This window comes from Pantherophis guttatus, chromosome 4, assembly GCF_059756535.1.
Source record: "Pantherophis guttatus breed Tessera chromosome 4, ASM5975653v1, whole genome shotgun sequence".
Classification (NCBI taxonomy): Eukaryota; Metazoa; Chordata; class Lepidosauria; order Squamata; family Colubridae; genus Pantherophis; species Pantherophis guttatus.
This window is the reverse complement of record NC_142066.1, coordinates 21,783,009-21,802,144: the sequence shown is the minus strand read 5'-3', so window position 1 is coordinate 21,802,144 and position 19,136 is coordinate 21,783,009. Positions and strand designations below refer to the sequence as shown.

Sequence of the window (19,136 nt, the reverse complement as noted above, 5' to 3'; positions counted from 1 at the left end):
TTTCTGTTTACACTTCTCAAAGTTGTGTTCAGCAGCTATACCTCTTAAGTATGGTGAGTTATTACATCTTATACTGTAGCTTCAAGGGGAAGGATCGTTCACCTGCTCAAAGCTAAGAGGTTTGTCCACATTTTGTGCTACAATATTTTGATTACTACCTTATTAGGCACGGTTGAATGGAGAAACACAGAACTATTTATTATTACACTTAAATCCAGCCATTTTTTATTTAAAAAGCTTTTAAGGTAGCTATCAATGCAACCCTAGAGTGGTTTTGTCACTCATATAAACCCCATTGTATAGCAGACTAATTTCCATGAATCATTTTATGAGGGTTTTTCTCATGAGTTGTTGCCTGTTATTCAACTCAGGTCTTATCAAGATGGTGTAGAGTTTGGGGAAGAAAATGAGGACCAATAATCCAGCACTTGAGGCTAAAATGGAGAAGATCTCCACAGCCACCGTGTATTTTCCTTTGGTGCTCTGGTAGGCTGGAACAAAAGAGATCCAGACACTGCAAAAGAGAAGCATGCTGAGGGTGATAAATTTGGCTTCGTTGAAACTGTCTGGGAGGTTCCTGCCAAGGAAAGCCACTGTAAAGCTGATCACGGCCAAGAGGCCAATGAAACCCAGGACACAATAAAACATGGCAGCAGAGCCTTCATTGCATTCCAGAACCATTTCTGTAGGCAGCGAGTACATATCAAGATCTGGGAAGGGAGCAGAGCTCACCAGCCACACAGTACAAAGAGTGATTTGAACGAGGGAGCAGGAAGGCACAATGAAGAGGGCCAACTTGTTTCCTATCCATGACCTCATCTTAGAATCTGGCCTGGTGGCCATGAAAGCTAGGACCACAGTGAGGGTTTTGGCCACTACACAAGAAACTGCCAGAGAGAAGATGATTCCAAAAGCAGTTTGGCGAAGGAGACAGGTTGCCATCTGAGGCCGACCAATGAAAAGCAAAGGGCAGAGAAAGGAAAGCAAAAGGGAGGCCAGGAGGGTGTGGCTGAGGCCCTGGTTATTGGCCTTGACAATGGGTGTATTCCTGTGTTGGACAAAGACTGCAAGGACCAGAGCTGTGATGGAAGAAAATAAAAGAGCAACAATGGCCAAGGTGATCCCCAAAGGTTCTTGAAAAGATAGGAAACTGATCTCTTTTGGAATGCACTGATCCTGGGCTTTGCTGGGATAGTGATCCTCTGGACACTGGTAACAAGAATCCATATCTGAAAAGGTAAAAAAGTCTTTTTGGCAGTAGACCAAGATCAGAAGATAAGGAGAAACCTGGCCCATAGAATCACCAGAAGTGAACATGACTAAATGAATATCATCATCATCATCATCATCATCATCATCATCATCATCACCACCACCACCACCACCACCACCACCACCACCACTACCACCACCACCAAGCAATGGTGTTTTTATGAGACATAATTCAGAGCCTAACAACCTTTGTTTATTTACTTTTCATTAGTTAGGTTTATATCCCAGTTTTCCTTCAGATGTTCTTGGCAACATACCTAGTCCACTGTTGTTTTGCTTTCTCTACAAAAACAAGCTGGTGGGATATGTTGAGAGAATGACAGGATCTAAGTCAAAGTACGCATTCATGATAAATTGTGGAGAGACTTATGTGAGCTCAGCCACAAAAACTAACATATTTTATCCTTCTTAGAAATCTTCCTCAAGTACTATGAGTCTCAAAACCCTCAGGATGTTCCAAGCCAGGTTTCAAAGAAGGTAAACTAAAAACTGTTCCACCAATTTGAATGAAAATGGGCATGATTTGTTCTCTTCTAAACCCTGAACATCTCTGTAACTCTCACCCTGTTGTGTGAAATCTCTACACATAAACACTACAATTTTGTATGAACAGTTAGGGAAAGTGCATTTGGTCTTTCACAGCAGCTTGTTAAAGCCAGTGGTAGGCTCCCAGATCAGTCCGGTAGATCAGGCAGCCCCCAAACCAATTGTGGTGCAAAGGGAGACACAGTACAAGGTAAAGGAAATCCTACCCTCTTTTCCACAAAATAAGACATCCCCTGATAATAAACCCAATCAGGCTTTTGAGTGCATGGCAATAAGGCCAAACACTTATTTCAGGGTTTGAAAAAATATAAGACAGGGTCTTATTTTCGGGAAAACACAGTAGATGCTAGATGGCACAGGGGCCAGTTGAAGTACCTAGTGCAATGGAAGGGGTACCCACTCTCCGAAGCTACTTGGGTCGAGAGCTGGGATGTAACAGCAGATAGATTGGTCAAACAGTTTCATGATAAAACCTAAGGGGCTTCCAGGGGGAGGAAGGGAAGATTAGACTGAACCTTGAATAACCCTTTTTATGATTTTTTTCTTTGCAGGAACTCCTTTTTAATTAAGGGGGGTGCCTGTCAACCGGGGTGAAATGCTTTCGGTTCAGTCTGGTTCGGAGAACTGGTAGTGATGGCGGCATGAGGCTCCACCGACCTGCCCCGTCATTGTTACTTCCTGGTTTTAACCAGGAAGTAACCTGTTTTTTACCCTCTGCACATGTGCAGAAGGGTTTGCACATACGTAGAAGGTACAAGAGTGTACGTGACAGGCACAGCACATGAACTTCTGAACTGGTTGGAAAGGTAAGTAGATTTTCCCCCTGCTGTCAACCCTGAAGCTGACCTGTCTGAGGCCATTTTGATACTTCAGTGTTGCCACACTGGAGCTGGGGGATACAGAGAGGGGAATAGAGATAGTTAGGGTTTGTAGCTAAAACAAAATACTTTCTCCTGGAAACCAAGGACATTCCCGCAGATGGTCGATGAGAGGAGGAGTGAAGTTACCAGGCAACTGGATGACACCTTATGGACCATGTGACTGATTGTTTGGGAAGGGACAAAACTGTTACTTTTAATTAGGTGAAAACCGTGGGAACATTCAGAGTCGGTTTTCATCAGTCTGTGCCAATATGATACATCCAAATAAAACTATTCCTTGAGAAATCTACCTGCTTCAGAGTTATGTTTGCTATGGATGTATTACTTGGAATCCTGATCACTAAATTTGGTAGGCATTGTACCTTACCTGTCCAGTTTGACACTTTTCCTTCTGGGCATGGAAGGCAATCGTAACAACAAAATGGCTTCCCTTCCTTCTTGATCTTGCTGTGACCTTTATGACAGGGTTCATTACATAAAGAACAAGGCTGAACCTGTGTGCAATGGGAAGTCATAATTGCTTTAACTCTTAGCAAAACCTACTGGAAAAATGGGTAAAGTACAATACGGAATCTTGGACTGAAGCTGGTATAGCCATATTATTTTATTTCTAATTAGACAGCCATGGGAAGTAATGTGCACATGTCTCTTTAAAAAAGTTCTTATTAACTAAATACAAACTAAAAATCAAAGGAAAAGATAAAGCGTACACGCATGTATAATAGATGAAAAAAAGAAAGAAAGAGGGCATAAATTGACAAGCGTAAATACATTGTAACAGCAGGCATTGCTTAGGGCAGCAACTCTAGAACCATATTCATTATTCTAGTACAGGGATCCACAACCCCTGGGCTGCAGCCCACTATCAGGCTGCAGCCCATTCAGTACCAGGCCACAGAAGTGGTGGGCAAGTTTGCGTGCATGTGCACGCAGCTCTATTTGCGCAAGAGGCAGGCACGTGCACTCATCACTTGCACAAATGGAGCTGCGAACACGAAAGCCTACTGCTTACGCGGCACCATCCTCTCCACCCCCCATTGGTCCACAAAGCTGGAAAGGTCGGAGACCACTGTTCTAGTATCTAGAAGTCACCCTTATAATCTGCACCCATAGTAAAGAAGATCTTGGGAAACTCTCATTTCTAGATGTCCTAATCATCAAAACTGAGAACAAGCAAATGACATAGCAGTGCAAAAACCTGACCATACAGAGGTCGAGCTACATACAGACACCAATCATCATCCCAGTCAGAAAAGAAACATGATCAGAAGAGAAGCATGATCAAAATAGTAGACAACCATGCCAAATGTTTCTGCGAATCTAAGAAATTATCTGAGTAATTAAGATATTTTAATCAGGCTCTATATACTAATGGATGATCCACTAATGAGATTGGCTGAGTATGACACTTAAGCAGGAAAACAATAATAAATACATCCACTCCCAATAGGAAAGGTAACTGTGAGCTGTGGTGGCGCAGTGGTTAGAGTGCAGTACTGCAGGCTACTTCTGCTGACTGTCGGCTGACTGCAATTTGGCAGTTCAAATCTCACCAGGATCAAGGTTGACTCAGTCTTCCATCCTTCCGAGGTGGGTAAAATGAGGACCAAGATTATTGGGGGCAATATGCTGACTCTGTAAACCACGGTAAAGTGGTATATAAGTCTAAGGGTATTACTTTTTTGGGGGGGCGGGTTGGTTTATATGCCACCCTTCTCCGGAGACTCAGGGCGGTTTACAATGCATTAAGCAATAGCCTTCATACTTTTGTATATTTATACAAAGTCAGCTTATTGCCCCCACAGTCTGGGTCCTCATTTTACCTACCTTAGAAAGGAAGGAAGGCTGAGTCAACCTTGAGCCTGGTTAGATTTGAACTTGCAGTAATTGCAGGCAGCTGATGTTAATAACAGTGCTTTAGTCTGCTGCGCCACCAGGGCTCTTGCAATTACTATTGCTATTTCTCCCCTACATAGAGAAGGTCATGTACCAAATAGGAATTTTTTTTAAAGAAACCACCACTTTAAAACCTTCCAGAACTTGACTAAGAAAGAAAAAAAATCAAGAAATCATCTGATTAACCAAAGACAGCAGAGACCAACTGACAGAAACCAGTCTGTATTGCATCTCCTGTAGTGTGGACAGATATACAGTAGTACTACAAAACATAGTTTCCATGCCCAAGTAAAAGAACATGAGAGGCACTACCCCCAAAAAGATAACCAGTAGCAGAACATGTACTACGTCATAATAAACATGAGAGTCGATTCAAGGATGCACAAGTGACATCAACAATATCAAACTACGCATTATTCCAATAAATGGAAAACATCATTTGTTACAGTTACCCATAATTAATTAATTTATATTGAACAATTTTGCAGCCTTCTGAATAGTTGGAGCACACTCTGAAAATACCTGGGCCAATTATCAAAAGAGATTAAATTATTATTATCAGAATGTGTACAAACTGTAGATTTAGAAACAAGATCCAAAAATAGACCGTGATATATGCTTATTGCTACTTGGTGGATACTGGCTATGGTCTCAAGTGCAAATTGGCACATTTACTCCTTTAGTAGCCTCTTCTATCCTTCCTTCCATGAGTAAAACATTCAGGGATTGAAAAACATTAGCTACTCAGGCCAATCTGTATGCTTGTCCTTCTAAATACTTGTAATTAGAGGTAACAATATTAAGATATTTCTGCTCAAATTCTACAGAGGCGAAAAATACTAGCTGTTTTAAAGCAGCTTTCCATTCCCAAAAGAATCAAAATAACAGAATAACAGAGTTGGAAGCGACCTTGGAAATGTTGTAGTCAAATCCCTTGCTCAACCAGGAGACCCTACACCATTCTTCTTAAAATCTCCAGTGTTGGAGCACCCACAACTTCTAAAGACAAACTCTTTCATTGGTTAATTGCTCTCACTGTTAGGAAATTTCTCCGTAGTTCTAGATATTTTCTCTCCTTGATTAGTTTCCATCCATTGCTTCTTATCCTGCTTTCAGGTTGGAGAATAAATTGACCCCCTATTCTTTGTGGCAGCCACTTAGAAATTGGTACCCTGCTATCATGTCACTACTGGTCCTTCTTTTCATTAAACTATCATTTACCATATTGTTAAGTAATTATTCTTGGAGTAAAAAGTAATTTAAAAATGTTTGCAGAAGGATACATGGCTACTAGATATAGCAATAGCAATAGCGCTTAGACTTACTGTATATATTGCTTTACAGTGCTTTACAGCCTTCTCTAAGCAGTTTACAGAGTCAGCATATTGCCCCCAACAATCTGGGTCCTTATTTTACCCACCTCAGAAGGATGGAAGGATATTTAGAATCTTTCAAATCAATTTTGGTTATATAGTTATTTGGAATAAGCATCAAGTAACTGACTTAACCTGACATGGCAATATGGTTACTTTACTATTTATATTCTTAATTTAGAGCAGAGAAAATAATGAGATAGACTGCAGACTGTAAGAACATACTCGGTTAAATCTCCTTGGCCATCTGATAGCATCAACAAAAAGACTGAAAGCATCGTCTTTGGGAGCTCTGAGATCAAATGTCCCCACTTTGACTCGATATAGTGTTAAGTTTGGGAATGTGATCCAATTGATAATATCAAGCCCTGCTTCCAGGTTCCCATTTTGATCAAAAGAAATCATCTTCCCAGCGCTATTGTTAAATGAGACTTTTCTGAGATAAGGGTGTAACTAAAATGAAAGTGGGGAAAAAAACAATGAAGCACCACAAATGTAATACAAGCAATATAACAGAAAGGACTGAATTAGTAATGCCTAACCAAACTACCAATATTCATAATTAATATACAGTTAAACAGGTTCTTATTATTAGTGCTTACAATATGTCAAAAATTTAAACATGAAGCCAAACCAAGCATGGAGGAGGAGGAGGAGGAGGAGGAGGAGGAGGAGGAGGAGGAGGAGGAGGAGGAGGAGGAGGAGAAGAAGAAGAAGAAGAAGAAGAAGAAGAAGAAGAAGAAGAAGAAGAAGAAGAAGAAGAAGAAGAAGAAGAAGAAGAAGAAGAAAGATATTGAATATAAGAAGAGAATATAAAGGACCAAGATGGCATAAGTAACTTGAATTAAAAGAAATGAGCAAAGAGATAAACCAAGATTCATGTATCAGATATAAAATTGTGTTCCTAACTCTCTACTATAACTATAAGAGTTATAGTTATCTAATAAAAAATGAGCTTTGTTCCTATAGTTTTCTTGAAATTATTTCAACAGGAATATCCTATGCATTTTGACATAGTTATATATTTTGGCCATTTCATGTGAGGAAATTCACTGGCAAAAGCAATTGTGTTACATTAAGTTAGTAGTAAAAGGAAACCAGGCAGTCAAAGAACACAGGGGCTGAACACCATCAAAGCTGACATGAACCTGAGTACAGAAAAACTCAAGGTAGTGCAAGATTGGAAGATGTTGAGAGACCAGACCAATAGAATCGCCAACAGTTGGACAAAATTGAATGACACAATTGATAACACCATAACCATCATATGTTAGATAATAATGTTAACATTATAAAATGAAGAGTTCAGTGTATGTAGACAAGCATTCCTAAGAGTGAGAACATGACAATTTCTTTAAATTTGTGATTTCAAGACATTACCTGCCAAAGCATTGAATTCAGAATATTCTTTTGTCCTTCCTCTGATATAGTTCTGTGTTTGAACACTGATGAACTCACGGACTGCAATGCATGGGCCACAGCATAAACTGCATTGTAGACACTGTAGCTGTGGGGAGTTATGCTCATGTCAAAAACAGACTTAGGAAGAGCCTCTAGCTTCTCTTCCCCACTGCAATGATTCGAAACATTGTCCTCTAAGGTTGTTGGGAAGGAACAATCAAATGCCTGTCTCCAAAAGTCTTTAATAAAACCATCTCTGGTTTCCACATTAGGGTTTCTCCTCTGAAGAAAATTTTGGAAACCCACCACCTCCTTTGATTGGGTTGCAAAGGCTAAGGAACCATGAAGGGTATCTAGATCCCAAGATCGTTGGAAAGGAACAGAAGTGAAATCCATCTGTGCGGTCATCATCCAGACTTTACCTGTCTTCATTTGTTTGTCTTCAACTTCCAAAATTCTGGGAAACATCCTCAAAAAGATGGTAGTGTGAATTTCACCATGTAAAACCACAACACTGGCAATGCTATCACTTATCAAGGCATACAGTTTGACCCATGATTCCATCATTTCATGAATACCACTTTTGAAATACACAGTTGGGAATGGTTCTATAAAGTCAAAGCAGATACCACTTTGGGAAAACTTGGGAAGTTCCTTCTGTATAAACCTGAGGCCATTGTCATCCTCTATAAAAATGACACCAGTCCAGGTCCATCTGAAAAACAAAAGCAGTTGGAGCATCCCTGTATATTGCTGGTTTCTATTAGGGAGCATCCATTGGAAGAAGTCTTGTTGGGATGGGTCATTAATCACAGGAGACAATCCATATCCAAGCTACAAAAAAAAAAAAAAAAAAAAGCAAGACTAAGTAGGTAGCATTTCTTTTTTTATTGTCTGAACTTTTATTGTCTTAAAGTTGAATATCATATTTAGGGAAAGAGTGGAAGAAGATGAAATTTGATGGGAATAAGTCCTGTTAAGTATGGAGCTTAACTTTTCTCTATCTTCCAAGAGTTAATGGAAGTTTGGACTTTTTGTTAGTTCTTTACTTCTTGTTGCAATAACCACTCATATGCTACAATAAAGATAATTCTCTACCAAAATAATTACTCAATATTTGGATTTGAACAAATAATTACCCAAAATTGGTGTAACAATAGACAGTCATCTTTTTAACCTGGACATGGAAAAGGTGCAACATCAATTGGTACATTTTAAATATGTAGACTACATCAATCAAGACCATTAAAATGATTTGCAGGGTGGCATTATCATCAACCCAAAAGCTGTCTCTGAATTCTTTAAGACAGAATTGGAATATGTTCCTAAGGAATTAAGGAACAGGGTATCTCTAGTTTAATGAAAAGAAGGACTAGGGGAGACATGATAGCAGTGTTCTAATATCTCAGGGGCTGCCACAAAGAAGAGGGAGTCAAACTATTCTCCAAAGCACCTGAAGGCAGGACAAGAAGCAATGGATGGAAACTAATCAAGGAGAGAAGCAACTTAGAACTAAGGAAAAAATTCCTGATAGTTAGAACAATTAATCAGTGGAACAACTTGCCTCCAGATGTTTTGAATGCTCCAACACTGGAAATACTTAAGAAGATGTTGGATAACCATTTGTCTGAAGTGGTGTAGGATTTTCTGCCTAAGCAGGGGGTTGGACTAGAAGACCTCCAAAGTCCCTTCCAACTCTGTTATTCTATTATATTCTAAATCATACCCTTTCTGGTAGAAGTACCCTAGCCAGAATTGTTATATGTTACCCAAAGTATAGCCATGACATTACAATTATATCTATCTGGTCAATGAACAGCAAAATTTAAAATAACAAAAACAGTGAGGCAAATAGATACAATAATAAACTAGCAACCAACAAAATAAATCATATCATAATAATATAATATTCACTCCCTTATTACTATATTGGTAAATATATTTATAACCCAAATGATCTAAATCTAAAACATTAATAGATATAAGATAAAAACTATATTTCATCTAATTTAGTAAATAAGTTTAATCAAACCAAAAGTAATATTTTAAAAAAGGGTGATTGACCAGTTTTGTCTTCCTTTCATTTTGGCATCACAATATTTAGCTACTTGCACACATAGTGAATGGTTTTTAGATCCTGAAGGAGAAGGTTCATGTAAAATTTATCTGGACTCTTCAATAATTTATCTGTTAGGGCTAAAATGCCCTGAAGAAGCTTCTTGGATGAGAAGAGAATCATCTTCGAAGAAAAACGAGAAAGTCCAGTTGCCTCTTGAAAAAGCACCTTTGGGATTCCATTCCATTCCAATTTATCCTATTCCTGTTCTTGTTCTTGTTCTTGTTCTTGTTCTTGTTCTTGTTCTTGTTCTTGTTCTTGTTCTTGTTCTTGTTCCTGTCCTATCCTATCCTATCCTATCCTATCCTATCCTATCCTATCCTATCCTATCCTATCCTATCCTATCCTAATTTTAATTCTATTGTGCATTCCATGTACCTTTCAAGTGGAAAATTACCCCAAGGTACTTAAATGTGCTGACCTGTTCTAATTTATGCCCTTTTAATCTCCAGGGACATTACTTCACTCTCTTAGTGAAATCCCAGATTTTTGAATTATCAAAATTGAAAACCAAATGATTGTATCTGCAGTACATGAAGTACATACAAGATATTGCTTTGGTTGCTCTTTTCAGTCCAACAGAGGTTTGTGTAATTATAATATCAGTGGCATCAGCATATAGAAGTATTGTGATTTTGTACCGTGTTAAATTGGGTGTTCTTATCCATATTTTGGAAAAGGTCTACCTATGAATTAATATAGAGATTGAAAAGGGAGGGAGCAAAACACATTCTTGTGGCATTCCTTTCTCCAAGTTTACTGTGCCAGAGAGGGACCAACGGGGGTTACATGCAGGGGTGAAATCTAATTTTTTTTGCTACCGGTTCTGTGGGCGGGGCTGAATTAATGGGCAGGGCTTGGTGGTAAGGTGACTGGGTGGGCGTGGCCAAGTCAATGTCACTTCTTTGCCCTTTTTTAATCTACAAAACACAACACAACACAACTGGCTCACCCACAATGTAAAAGCAGCTGTGCTAGACTCAAAATGGCCCCGCAACAAGCAGGAACCTCACACAGCCACAAAAAGCCCCAAAAAACAACTTTCACACTTTACACACACACAACACAACACAACACAACACAACACAACACAACACAACACAGCTGGCTCACCCACAATGTAAAAGCAGCTGTGCTAGACCCCAAATGGCTCCTGCAACAAGCAGGAACCTCACACAGTCACAAAAAGCCCAAAAAAACAACTTTCGCACTTTACACACACAATATTCCACATACAGCTTTGTGAGATTTTGTATGTTTGTGTAATTAGAGTGAAACACTACAGAAACACACTAAATCTCAGAAAGCTGCACAAATATTATTTTATTTTAATTTATTTTTATATAAAAGCAGCTAAATTTAAAACTTCCTAAACTTTAAATGGCTAAGTCTAAAAAAAGAACAACTAAAAAAAATCCCAATTAACTATCTTTTTTAAAGCTCCCAAAGGGGAAAAAAACTTAACCAATAGAACAGGGTCTCCAACCTTGGCAACTTTAAGACTTGTGGACTTCAACTCCCAGAATTCCTCAGCCAGCTTTGCTGGGAGTTGAAGTCCACAAGTCTAGGCAGGCAGGCAGAAAGAACTGCTCACCGATGAGCTTGATTTCAGGCAGGGAGATTCAGTTGCTTGCTGATGCATGGATTGCGATCGTCATGAGATCAGCAGCTAAGGTAAGCAAGCTGGAGGCTGGGGTGGGGGGGAGAAAAAAAGAAACTTTTTTTTCTTTTACATGGCTCTGGCGATCCAAGCTGAGTTGCCTGATTAGCAGGCAACTCAGCTGGGATGTCAGAGCTTGGCTGGTCAGAGCCATTTAAAAGGGGAAAAAAGGCTCTGATGATTGCAGGGCTCAGCTGGGCATGGGAGGCAGGGGCAGGGATTTTTGCTACCGGTTCTCCGAATTGTCCACCGCCATTGCTACCTACTTGCCCGAGCTGGTCTGAACCGGGAGCATTTCACCCCTGGTTACATGCAACAAACAAACAGGAGTTTGACAGCAAAGTCATGCCCAGAAACTGGCAGATTTGACTCCCCTCTGGTGAATGCTGTGGCTTTGAAATGTCTTTCCAGCCAACTCCCTGAGCCTTCACTTGTTATTGACAAGTGGAGGCCTTGGAACCTCTGACTGCTCCAAACTATGCCCCCTTCGCAAATGAAGGCAAGTATCCCAGGATAATGTTGCAAAATCGAATCTGAATCAATCATCAGGACAAGAGGTTTAGTCTTCCGAGCTTTCAGACTTGTGCTGGAGCCCATCGTCAGGGAACTTCTCTATAGCAGAATGTGTCTACATCCCTGAATTTGGGCTCCAGCACAAGTCTGAAAGCTCAGAAGTCTGTGCCCCATCTGGCTTTTAAAATCTGATACTCTGGGTGTCTACCTTACCTGTGGTAACTTGTAGATGCTCAGAATGGTTGCCATGAGAAGACATGCTTTGGAGTCGGGTCCCCCAATCACAGCCACAGTAGTACTTTGGGCATCACATTTATAGTTTGGAATGAACTTGCCCCAAGTGGAGAGGAGCTCCAGTGAAGCAAGATAAGTTAAGCTTCCAGTGAAGTAGTCATTATAAATGTTGAAACCCAAGGAGATGTTGTGTAGCATCTGGGTATCATCATTGATCTCCTTCACAGCAAAGACAAGAGCCAAGATATGCTGATAAGTCTGAGTCAAAAATCTGTAATGAGATTTAACTGCACCACTGAATTGTCTCTACTTAAGAAGTTTTAGGCTTGTTAAATTATTATTCCTTAATATATAGGTATTGTATTTTGTAATATTAACAGAATCATAAGATATCTGGGCAACGTCATGATGGAACTCAACTATTTTCAACTGAAAAGATGGGGTCCACCAAAACTCACTTTGTTTTGGCAGCTCAACCCTGGACTTCCTAAAGCACCATACCAAAACCTAGCATAAAAGTGCATACATTTCAGTGAGTTGCTTTTAAATCTTCATCTAACTATCTCCATCTAAGTATCTCTGTCTGGATGATGATTCCAAAGATGCATGTCAGTGTTAACTTTGATTTTGAACAAGAGGACATGTGTGAGAGAAAATAAGAAGTGACCTTGGGTATGAATGGAAAAAGTTCTACCAACTGCTTATCTTCGCAGGAAATAGGGTTTAGCCATTCACTGTATATCCTACACCTAGAAATAGGATTTCCATTAGTTAAACATCCTCATTTTGAGATTTGAATTTCCCATTATTCCACCATCTTTCAAGAATACCGCTAGGTTGCAAATTCATCTTCTGCCACACCCTACATTCAAATCCCATCCTGATATTGTTCAGGATTACTTTACCGATTTATATTTTTAATAACTTTCAGTTGTCTTTCAATTCATAGTCTTTAATGATAGATGGAATGTTTTTATAATGGAAATCTTATACCTTATGATTTATGGTTTTCAACTTACGATTTATAATTTACCATTTTGTTGTTTGCATTTTGTTGTTTGTATGTATTCTAAAAACTTATGCACCAGAGACAAATTCCTTGTGTGTCCAATCACACTTGGCCAATCAAGAATATATCAATCAAGAATATTCCAAATAAGTTAATGTCAATCTTCCTTCAATGTTCAGGAAAATGAAAAGGAACACTTCTCTTAAAATTATTTGCAAGTTAGAGAAGAAGCATAATGAGAATAAAAATAATAGGTCACAAAGAAGTGGGGAGAGTGGAACGAGCCTCAGTAATGTCCAACCATATAAAATTTAACTGATCATCTTTCCTGGGAACATAATGTAAAGTGGAGTCTCTTTCACTGGATGAATATTATACTATAGCTCATTGAAGCTTAAAGAATAGTAAGTCCCTTAGTTTGATTGAAAAGTAATGGCTACAAATGTAAGAGAACACTTATCACCTGAACTGTTTGATTAAGGTATCAGTTGCTTACATGAGATCATCAAGGACTTCAGAAGAGGGATGGCGATCAAAGTTGAGAGGATTGGAAAACATGAAGCTTTGTGAACTAATGCCAGCTATGATCACATCCCCTGACTGATAATATTTATGGTTGATATTCCGTGGATCACTGTTCATGCATTTAGCAACTGGAACATCACATGATGTCAAAGGAAGCAGTATGAGAATCCAGAGATTAAAGTTCATGATCTTGTATTGACATCTTTTTCTTAACATCACCTGTGTTTTTCTAGTCATTTAAGGGTTGAAATCCTTGCATGGCCAGCAATGTCAGCTTCATTAATAAGTTCAGAGCTCCCAATGGCTTTAAAATCCCTGTGTCAAATATCCCAGCATAGATTAAGAAAGAATCGCCAATCTTGATTTTGTTTTGCTAGTGGCTACCAGAAAATCCCTTGCCATCTGGAGGAGTTTTCCAAGTAATCAGCATCAATTGGATAATTGTGGAGAATTTAAACATCAGCTTATCATTTGAAGTTTTTTTCATGTAGCAAAAGAAAATCATTTCCCAACCTATCCCAAAGGTGGTTTTTCAAGAGGCAATTGGACTTTCTGGTGTTTCTTTGAAGACATTTCCCATCTCATCCAAGAAGCTTCTTCAGCTCAGCCCAAGAGCTGAAGAACTTTCTTGGAGGAGAAGCAAAATGTCTTTAAAGGAAAACCAGAATGTCCAGTTGCCTCTTGAAAAACCACCTTGGGGATAACCATGACCTGGATAACTGAGAATCTCCATCGATATTGCCAACCTATCATTTCAACAAAACTTTGTTCTTTTTCTAAAAAGTTTCTAAAATAAGAGCTAAGAGTATTTAGCAGGAGTATTTCCATTTGGGGTCAAACCAGGCAAGGTGAAAAAAAAAATAAAGTTGCAAGGAAACTCAAACCCCTTGGGGCTTGTTTTGAGGTATCATGTTTGCTATTCATATATTTATTTCAGCTGAGTTTGTGGGGTTCCAATGCAGATTTGAGTCACTAACCTTCAGAATTTTTCTATATTTTTAAAATCTTTCCTAAAGTATGATAATTCACTGATATTTTTATATGAATTCATCCACCCTTATATCAGGAATCTCAATTAACTGAGGGTTGCAAAGTTTAGTAATTTGGATATGGAAACAATCATTTAGATAACATTGGGTGCCTATGACAGACCTGTTTTCCTATTGACCTTTCTTTCAACACTTTGAGTGGGACACCTGTAACATTACAACCCCACCCTGAATGGTGGTAATAATAATACTGTGTTAGTCTTAGGCAGGAGTTCTATTCAGCAGGTTCTGACAGGTTCTGGAGAACCGGTAGCGGAATTTTTCCCCCCCCCAAATCATTTTTTATTTTAAAACAAAAAAAAAGAAAAATAAAACATACAAACATTGTTCATTCAATCAAGTACAGACAGTATATCGGATGGTTTGCATCCCTAGTGCCCTCTCCTCTCTTCACGATATTACTACATCTCCAAAATTTGATCTTATATAAAATATATCAGTTGTATCATCATTTAAAGTATTTCCACATTTGCTTACATATCACCATTTTTTGTTATCTACCCAATGGTAAAATAAATCCCATATCAAATAATATTGTTTTTTTTCTGCTCTCTTATTTCAAATGACAGTGTACTCATTTCGGCACAGTCCAACATTTTCCTAATAATTTCTTCATCCGAAGGTATCATTTCTTCTTTCCAATTTTTAGCAAATATGATTCTAGCTGCTGTTAAAAGGTTCACAATTAAATACTGTAGTTCTTTGTTATATATTTCTGGTAAAATCCAAAATAAAAATATCTCTAGTTTAAAGTCTATGTGTCTCTTGGTCATTTTTTCTAACCACATGTTATCTTAGTCCAATATCTCCTTGCTTCTAGGCATGTCCACCACATGTGGTAATAGGATCCTGGGGTCTGATGACATTTCCAACACTTCTCCGATTTGTTCTGGAACATTCTGGCGATTCTCGATGGGGATAAGTGCCACCTGTAAAACATCTTATACAAATGTTCTTTATATGCTATAGACATTGTCATTTTATAGTTATGAGACCACAATTTTTGCCATTTTTCTAAATCAATCCCATAGCCAAATTTTTCCCCCATGCTACCATCGTTTCTTTAACTTGTTCTTCTTCCAATTTTAACTCTAGCAAAAACCCATACAGCTTTTTAATAATATGATCATCAGCACCCATTAAAATCTTATCCAAATTAGTCAAAGCATTGTAAAACCCTTCTTGCTAACAATTCTTCTTTCTGTTTTTTCAACATATTTTTAGTCATTACTTTCGTTTTATCCTTATTAATTTTCAAGCCAGCTACTTTTCCAAAATCTCCAATAATTTCTGTTAATTTACTTATTGTTGTTAGTGGTTCTTCAATAATAAAAACCAAATCATCTGCAAAAGCTTGGAGTTTGTATTCTTCCTTTCAAATGCTCTTTATCTCTTTTTCTCCTCTGACATGCCTATTTTAAACTTCTAATGTCAATATAAACAGCAATGGGGATAAAGGACATCCTTGTCTCGTGCCTTTTTCTATTTCAATCACATCCATCAATTCTCCATTTACCATTACTTTTGCCAGTTGTTTAGAATAGATAGTCTCAATGGCCTGTACAAATTTCCTCCCAAAGCCCATCCTTTCCATTTGAAGGGTCATAAATTACCAGTTTACATTATCAAAGGCTTTTTGCGCATCTAAAAAAACTAACGCCATCTGCTTTTCAGGATGTGCTTCATAATACTCTCAAGTATCCAAGATTATTCTTATGTTGTCCCTAATTTGTCTTTTTGGAAGAAATCCATTTTGATCTGAATGTATGAAATTATTTAAGTATCTCTTAAGTCTCTCCGCCAATATCGAAGCAAAAATTTTGTAATCCGAATTTAACAAGGATATAGGTCTGTAGCTTTTGATTTGTTGTGGGTCTGTATCTTCTTTATAAATCAAAGTAATATATGCCTCTGTCCATGATTTGGGTATTTCCTTCTTTGTCATCACTTCATTCATCACCTCCAGTAATGGGATGGTCAAAGGTTCTTGTAATGTCTTATAATATTCAGCTGGTAGGCCATCAGGCCCTGGTGCTTTCCCATTTTTTTGTTTCTTAATTGCTTCTATTAACTCCATCATCATTATGTTTCTTTCCAACATCTCCTCAATATCTTTACTAATCTGAGGTAGTTTTGCATTGTGTAAGTACTTAGACACTGTCTCCTCCTCTATTATCTCTCTTTTATAAAGTTTTTTTTATAAAACTCATGTATAATCTTTTCCATCTCTTTATGGCCAGATTTGATTTCCCCTTGTTCATCAATAAGGTGTGTTATGTTCCTCGATTCTCTTTCCTTTTTCAATTTATATGCTAGCCATCTGCCTGGTTTATTCGCATTTTCAAAATAATTTTGTTTAGCACTTCTTATCTTCTGAGCCAATTCTTCCTTCTCCAATAAATCCATTTTATGTTTTACTGTATTCATTTTAATTTTAACAATCTTCTTATGTGGATCATTCTGGAGTTCCTTCTCAAGTCTCTTATAATCGTCAGTCAGTATTTTCAAAGTTAATCTTTTTTTTACATTCTTTTTTCTTGTATAATCTATAATTAGTCCTCTAGCAAATGCCTTCATTATATCCCAGCGGATTTGTATAGATGTCTCATCTTTTTTATTTTCTTTAAAGAAGAAAGCCAATTCTCTTTCCATCTTCTGCACAAAATCTTGCTCTTTTAATATTGTATTATTTAAAGTCCATCTAGCTCTTCTTTTTTGTCCTTTCCAAGTTATCATCACCGGGTTATGATCCGCCCATAGATTAGTTTCTATTTCTACATCTTCTATATTCAACTATTCCATTATTGACTATATCATGTCCAACCTAGACCACGGTAAATGTCTATCTGAATAAAATGTATATTGTTTCTTTCCTTTAGTTCTTTCTCTCCATATATCTTCCATATTCATTTCCTCCATCATCTTAAAGAAGGACTTTGGCAATATTTTCCTACTGCGTTTTGTTATTTTATTTGTTTTGTAGTCCCAATTTTCCTCCACAATTCCATTAAAATCTCCCATCATGCATATATTATCATAATCCATTTCAGTTACTTTATTGTGTAATCTTCTGTAAAAATCACTTTGGTTTTCATTCGGAGCATAGATTGCTATTAAAAGAATTTTTCTGTTATTATCAAGTATTCCACCATCAAAATTCTCCCATCCGAGTCTGAGTATTTACATTCCGCCAAGATTGTCTTTTTAATATATATTACAACTCCTCTTTTTTTATTCTGCACTAAAGATGAAAAAATTTTCACCAGTTTTGGTTGTGTCAATAAGTATTCATGCTGTTTTTTAATGTGTACTTCTTGTAGACATATTATATCAGCTTTTAATTTCTCTAATTTGTGAAATACTGTCTTTCTTTTAGTGGCCGAATTGAGAACCGGTAGCGGAAATTTTGACTATTTGGAGAACCAGGAAATACCACCTCTGGCTGGCCTCAGAGTAGGGTAGGAATGGAGATTTTGCAGTATCTTTCCCCTGCCATGCCCACCAAGCCACACCACCCCCACCATACCGTGCCCACAGAACCAGTTGTAAAAAAAATTGGATTTCACCACTGCTTTGAACTATAATTAAAGTCAGCTTGGCCAAGCAAGCCTAAAGTGGAATAAGGAGGAAAATCCATGCTGAAATAAAGACAATAAATTAGCCTTCCCCATTCAAATGGTGCAAAGGCCTAGAGGTGAAGATGCTTTCCTCAGACTGGGGAGTTTGAGAGTTCAATCCTAGGCAGCAACAGATGTTTCTCTATCAGGGCACAAGGAGAAAATATCTGTGTGAACTCCATGTAGGCATCAGGAAGGGCAGCTGGGCAGTAAACGCTCAGCTCCATTCAGTCATCTCGACACCACCCAATAAAAGTGAAAAAGGAAAACAAAATAAAACACCCCTCCCTAAATCTAGGCTACCCCATTCCTAGGCACGCTTCTTAACCATTATATTCTGACATGATTTTTACAAATGTTAGAAACACGGGTTCTTGGCAGCCTCAATTATTTTCCTCCAGGAGGTTTTGATTGCAATCCCTGTCATCCTCTTATGCATAAAGTGATGCACATACTTTTGAAAATATATATACAGCCACATGAGAATAGGAGACTCTTATTCAAATTTATCAACCAAAAAATCCACAGATTTGCAGGCATCTAGATGGCTTAGAGCAGAGGTGGGAATCAGCAGGTTCTAACCAGTTCTGGAAAAATGGTAGCAGAAATTTTGAGTAGTTCGGAGAACCAGTAGTAAAAATTCAGACTGGCCCCATCCCCATCTATTCTCTGCCTCCCGAGTCCCAGCTGATTGGGAGGGAATGGGGATTTTGCAGTAACCTTCCCCTGGAGTAGGGTGGAAATGGAGATTTTACAGTATCTTTCCCCTGCCATGCCCACCAAGCTACACCCACCAAGCCAGGCCACTACCACCAGGCCACTCCCACAGAATCAGTAGTAAAAAAATTTGAAACCCACCACTGGCTCGGAGTCTATATTTCTCCAGCCAGAACAGAGTTTCTGAATTGAAATGTCATCTGTTAGACACACTCACAGTCTGAGCAATCTCGAACTTCTTTCGTATTGTGATGCTCTTGTACTTCTGCAGCCATCATTGAAACAAGAATCATTCAGACTAATTGTTTCCTTTTGGTTTACTAGAAG

At 38.3% G+C, this 19,136-nt stretch overlaps 1 protein-coding gene across 1 annotated transcript; it reads right to left on the bottom strand.

The window, feature by feature from the left end:
* Positions 1–321: 321 nt before the first annotated feature.
* Positions 322–19,084, bottom strand: LOC117662200 (vomeronasal type-2 receptor 26-like). The gene is made up of 5 exons (XM_060690935.2): positions 19,027–19,084; positions 13,398–13,554; positions 11,872–12,163; positions 3,067–3,193; positions 322–1,229 (listed from the first exon to the last, which is right to left on the bottom strand). The coding sequence occupies exons 1-5, from the start codon at positions 19,082–19,084 to the stop codon at positions 322–324; spliced, it is 1,542 nt and encodes a 513-aa protein (XP_060546918.2).
* Positions 19,085–19,136: the final 52 nt, after the last annotated feature.

Excerpts from the sequence above, each read along its gene's own strand:
- LOC117662200 (XM_060690935.2), bottom strand. The coding sequence starts at position 19,084 with ATGGCTGCAGAAGTACAAGAGCATCACAATACGAAAGAAGTTCGAGAT. Across the intron at positions 12,164-13,397 it reads GAAGTCCTTGATGATCTCAT|ATTTTTGACTCAGACTTATC; the intron begins GTAAGCAACTGA and ends ATCTCATTACAG. Across the intron at positions 3,194-11,871 it reads GCATCTACAAGTTACCACAG|GTTCAGCCTTGTTCTTTATG; the intron begins GTAAGGTAGACA and ends CATTGCACACAG.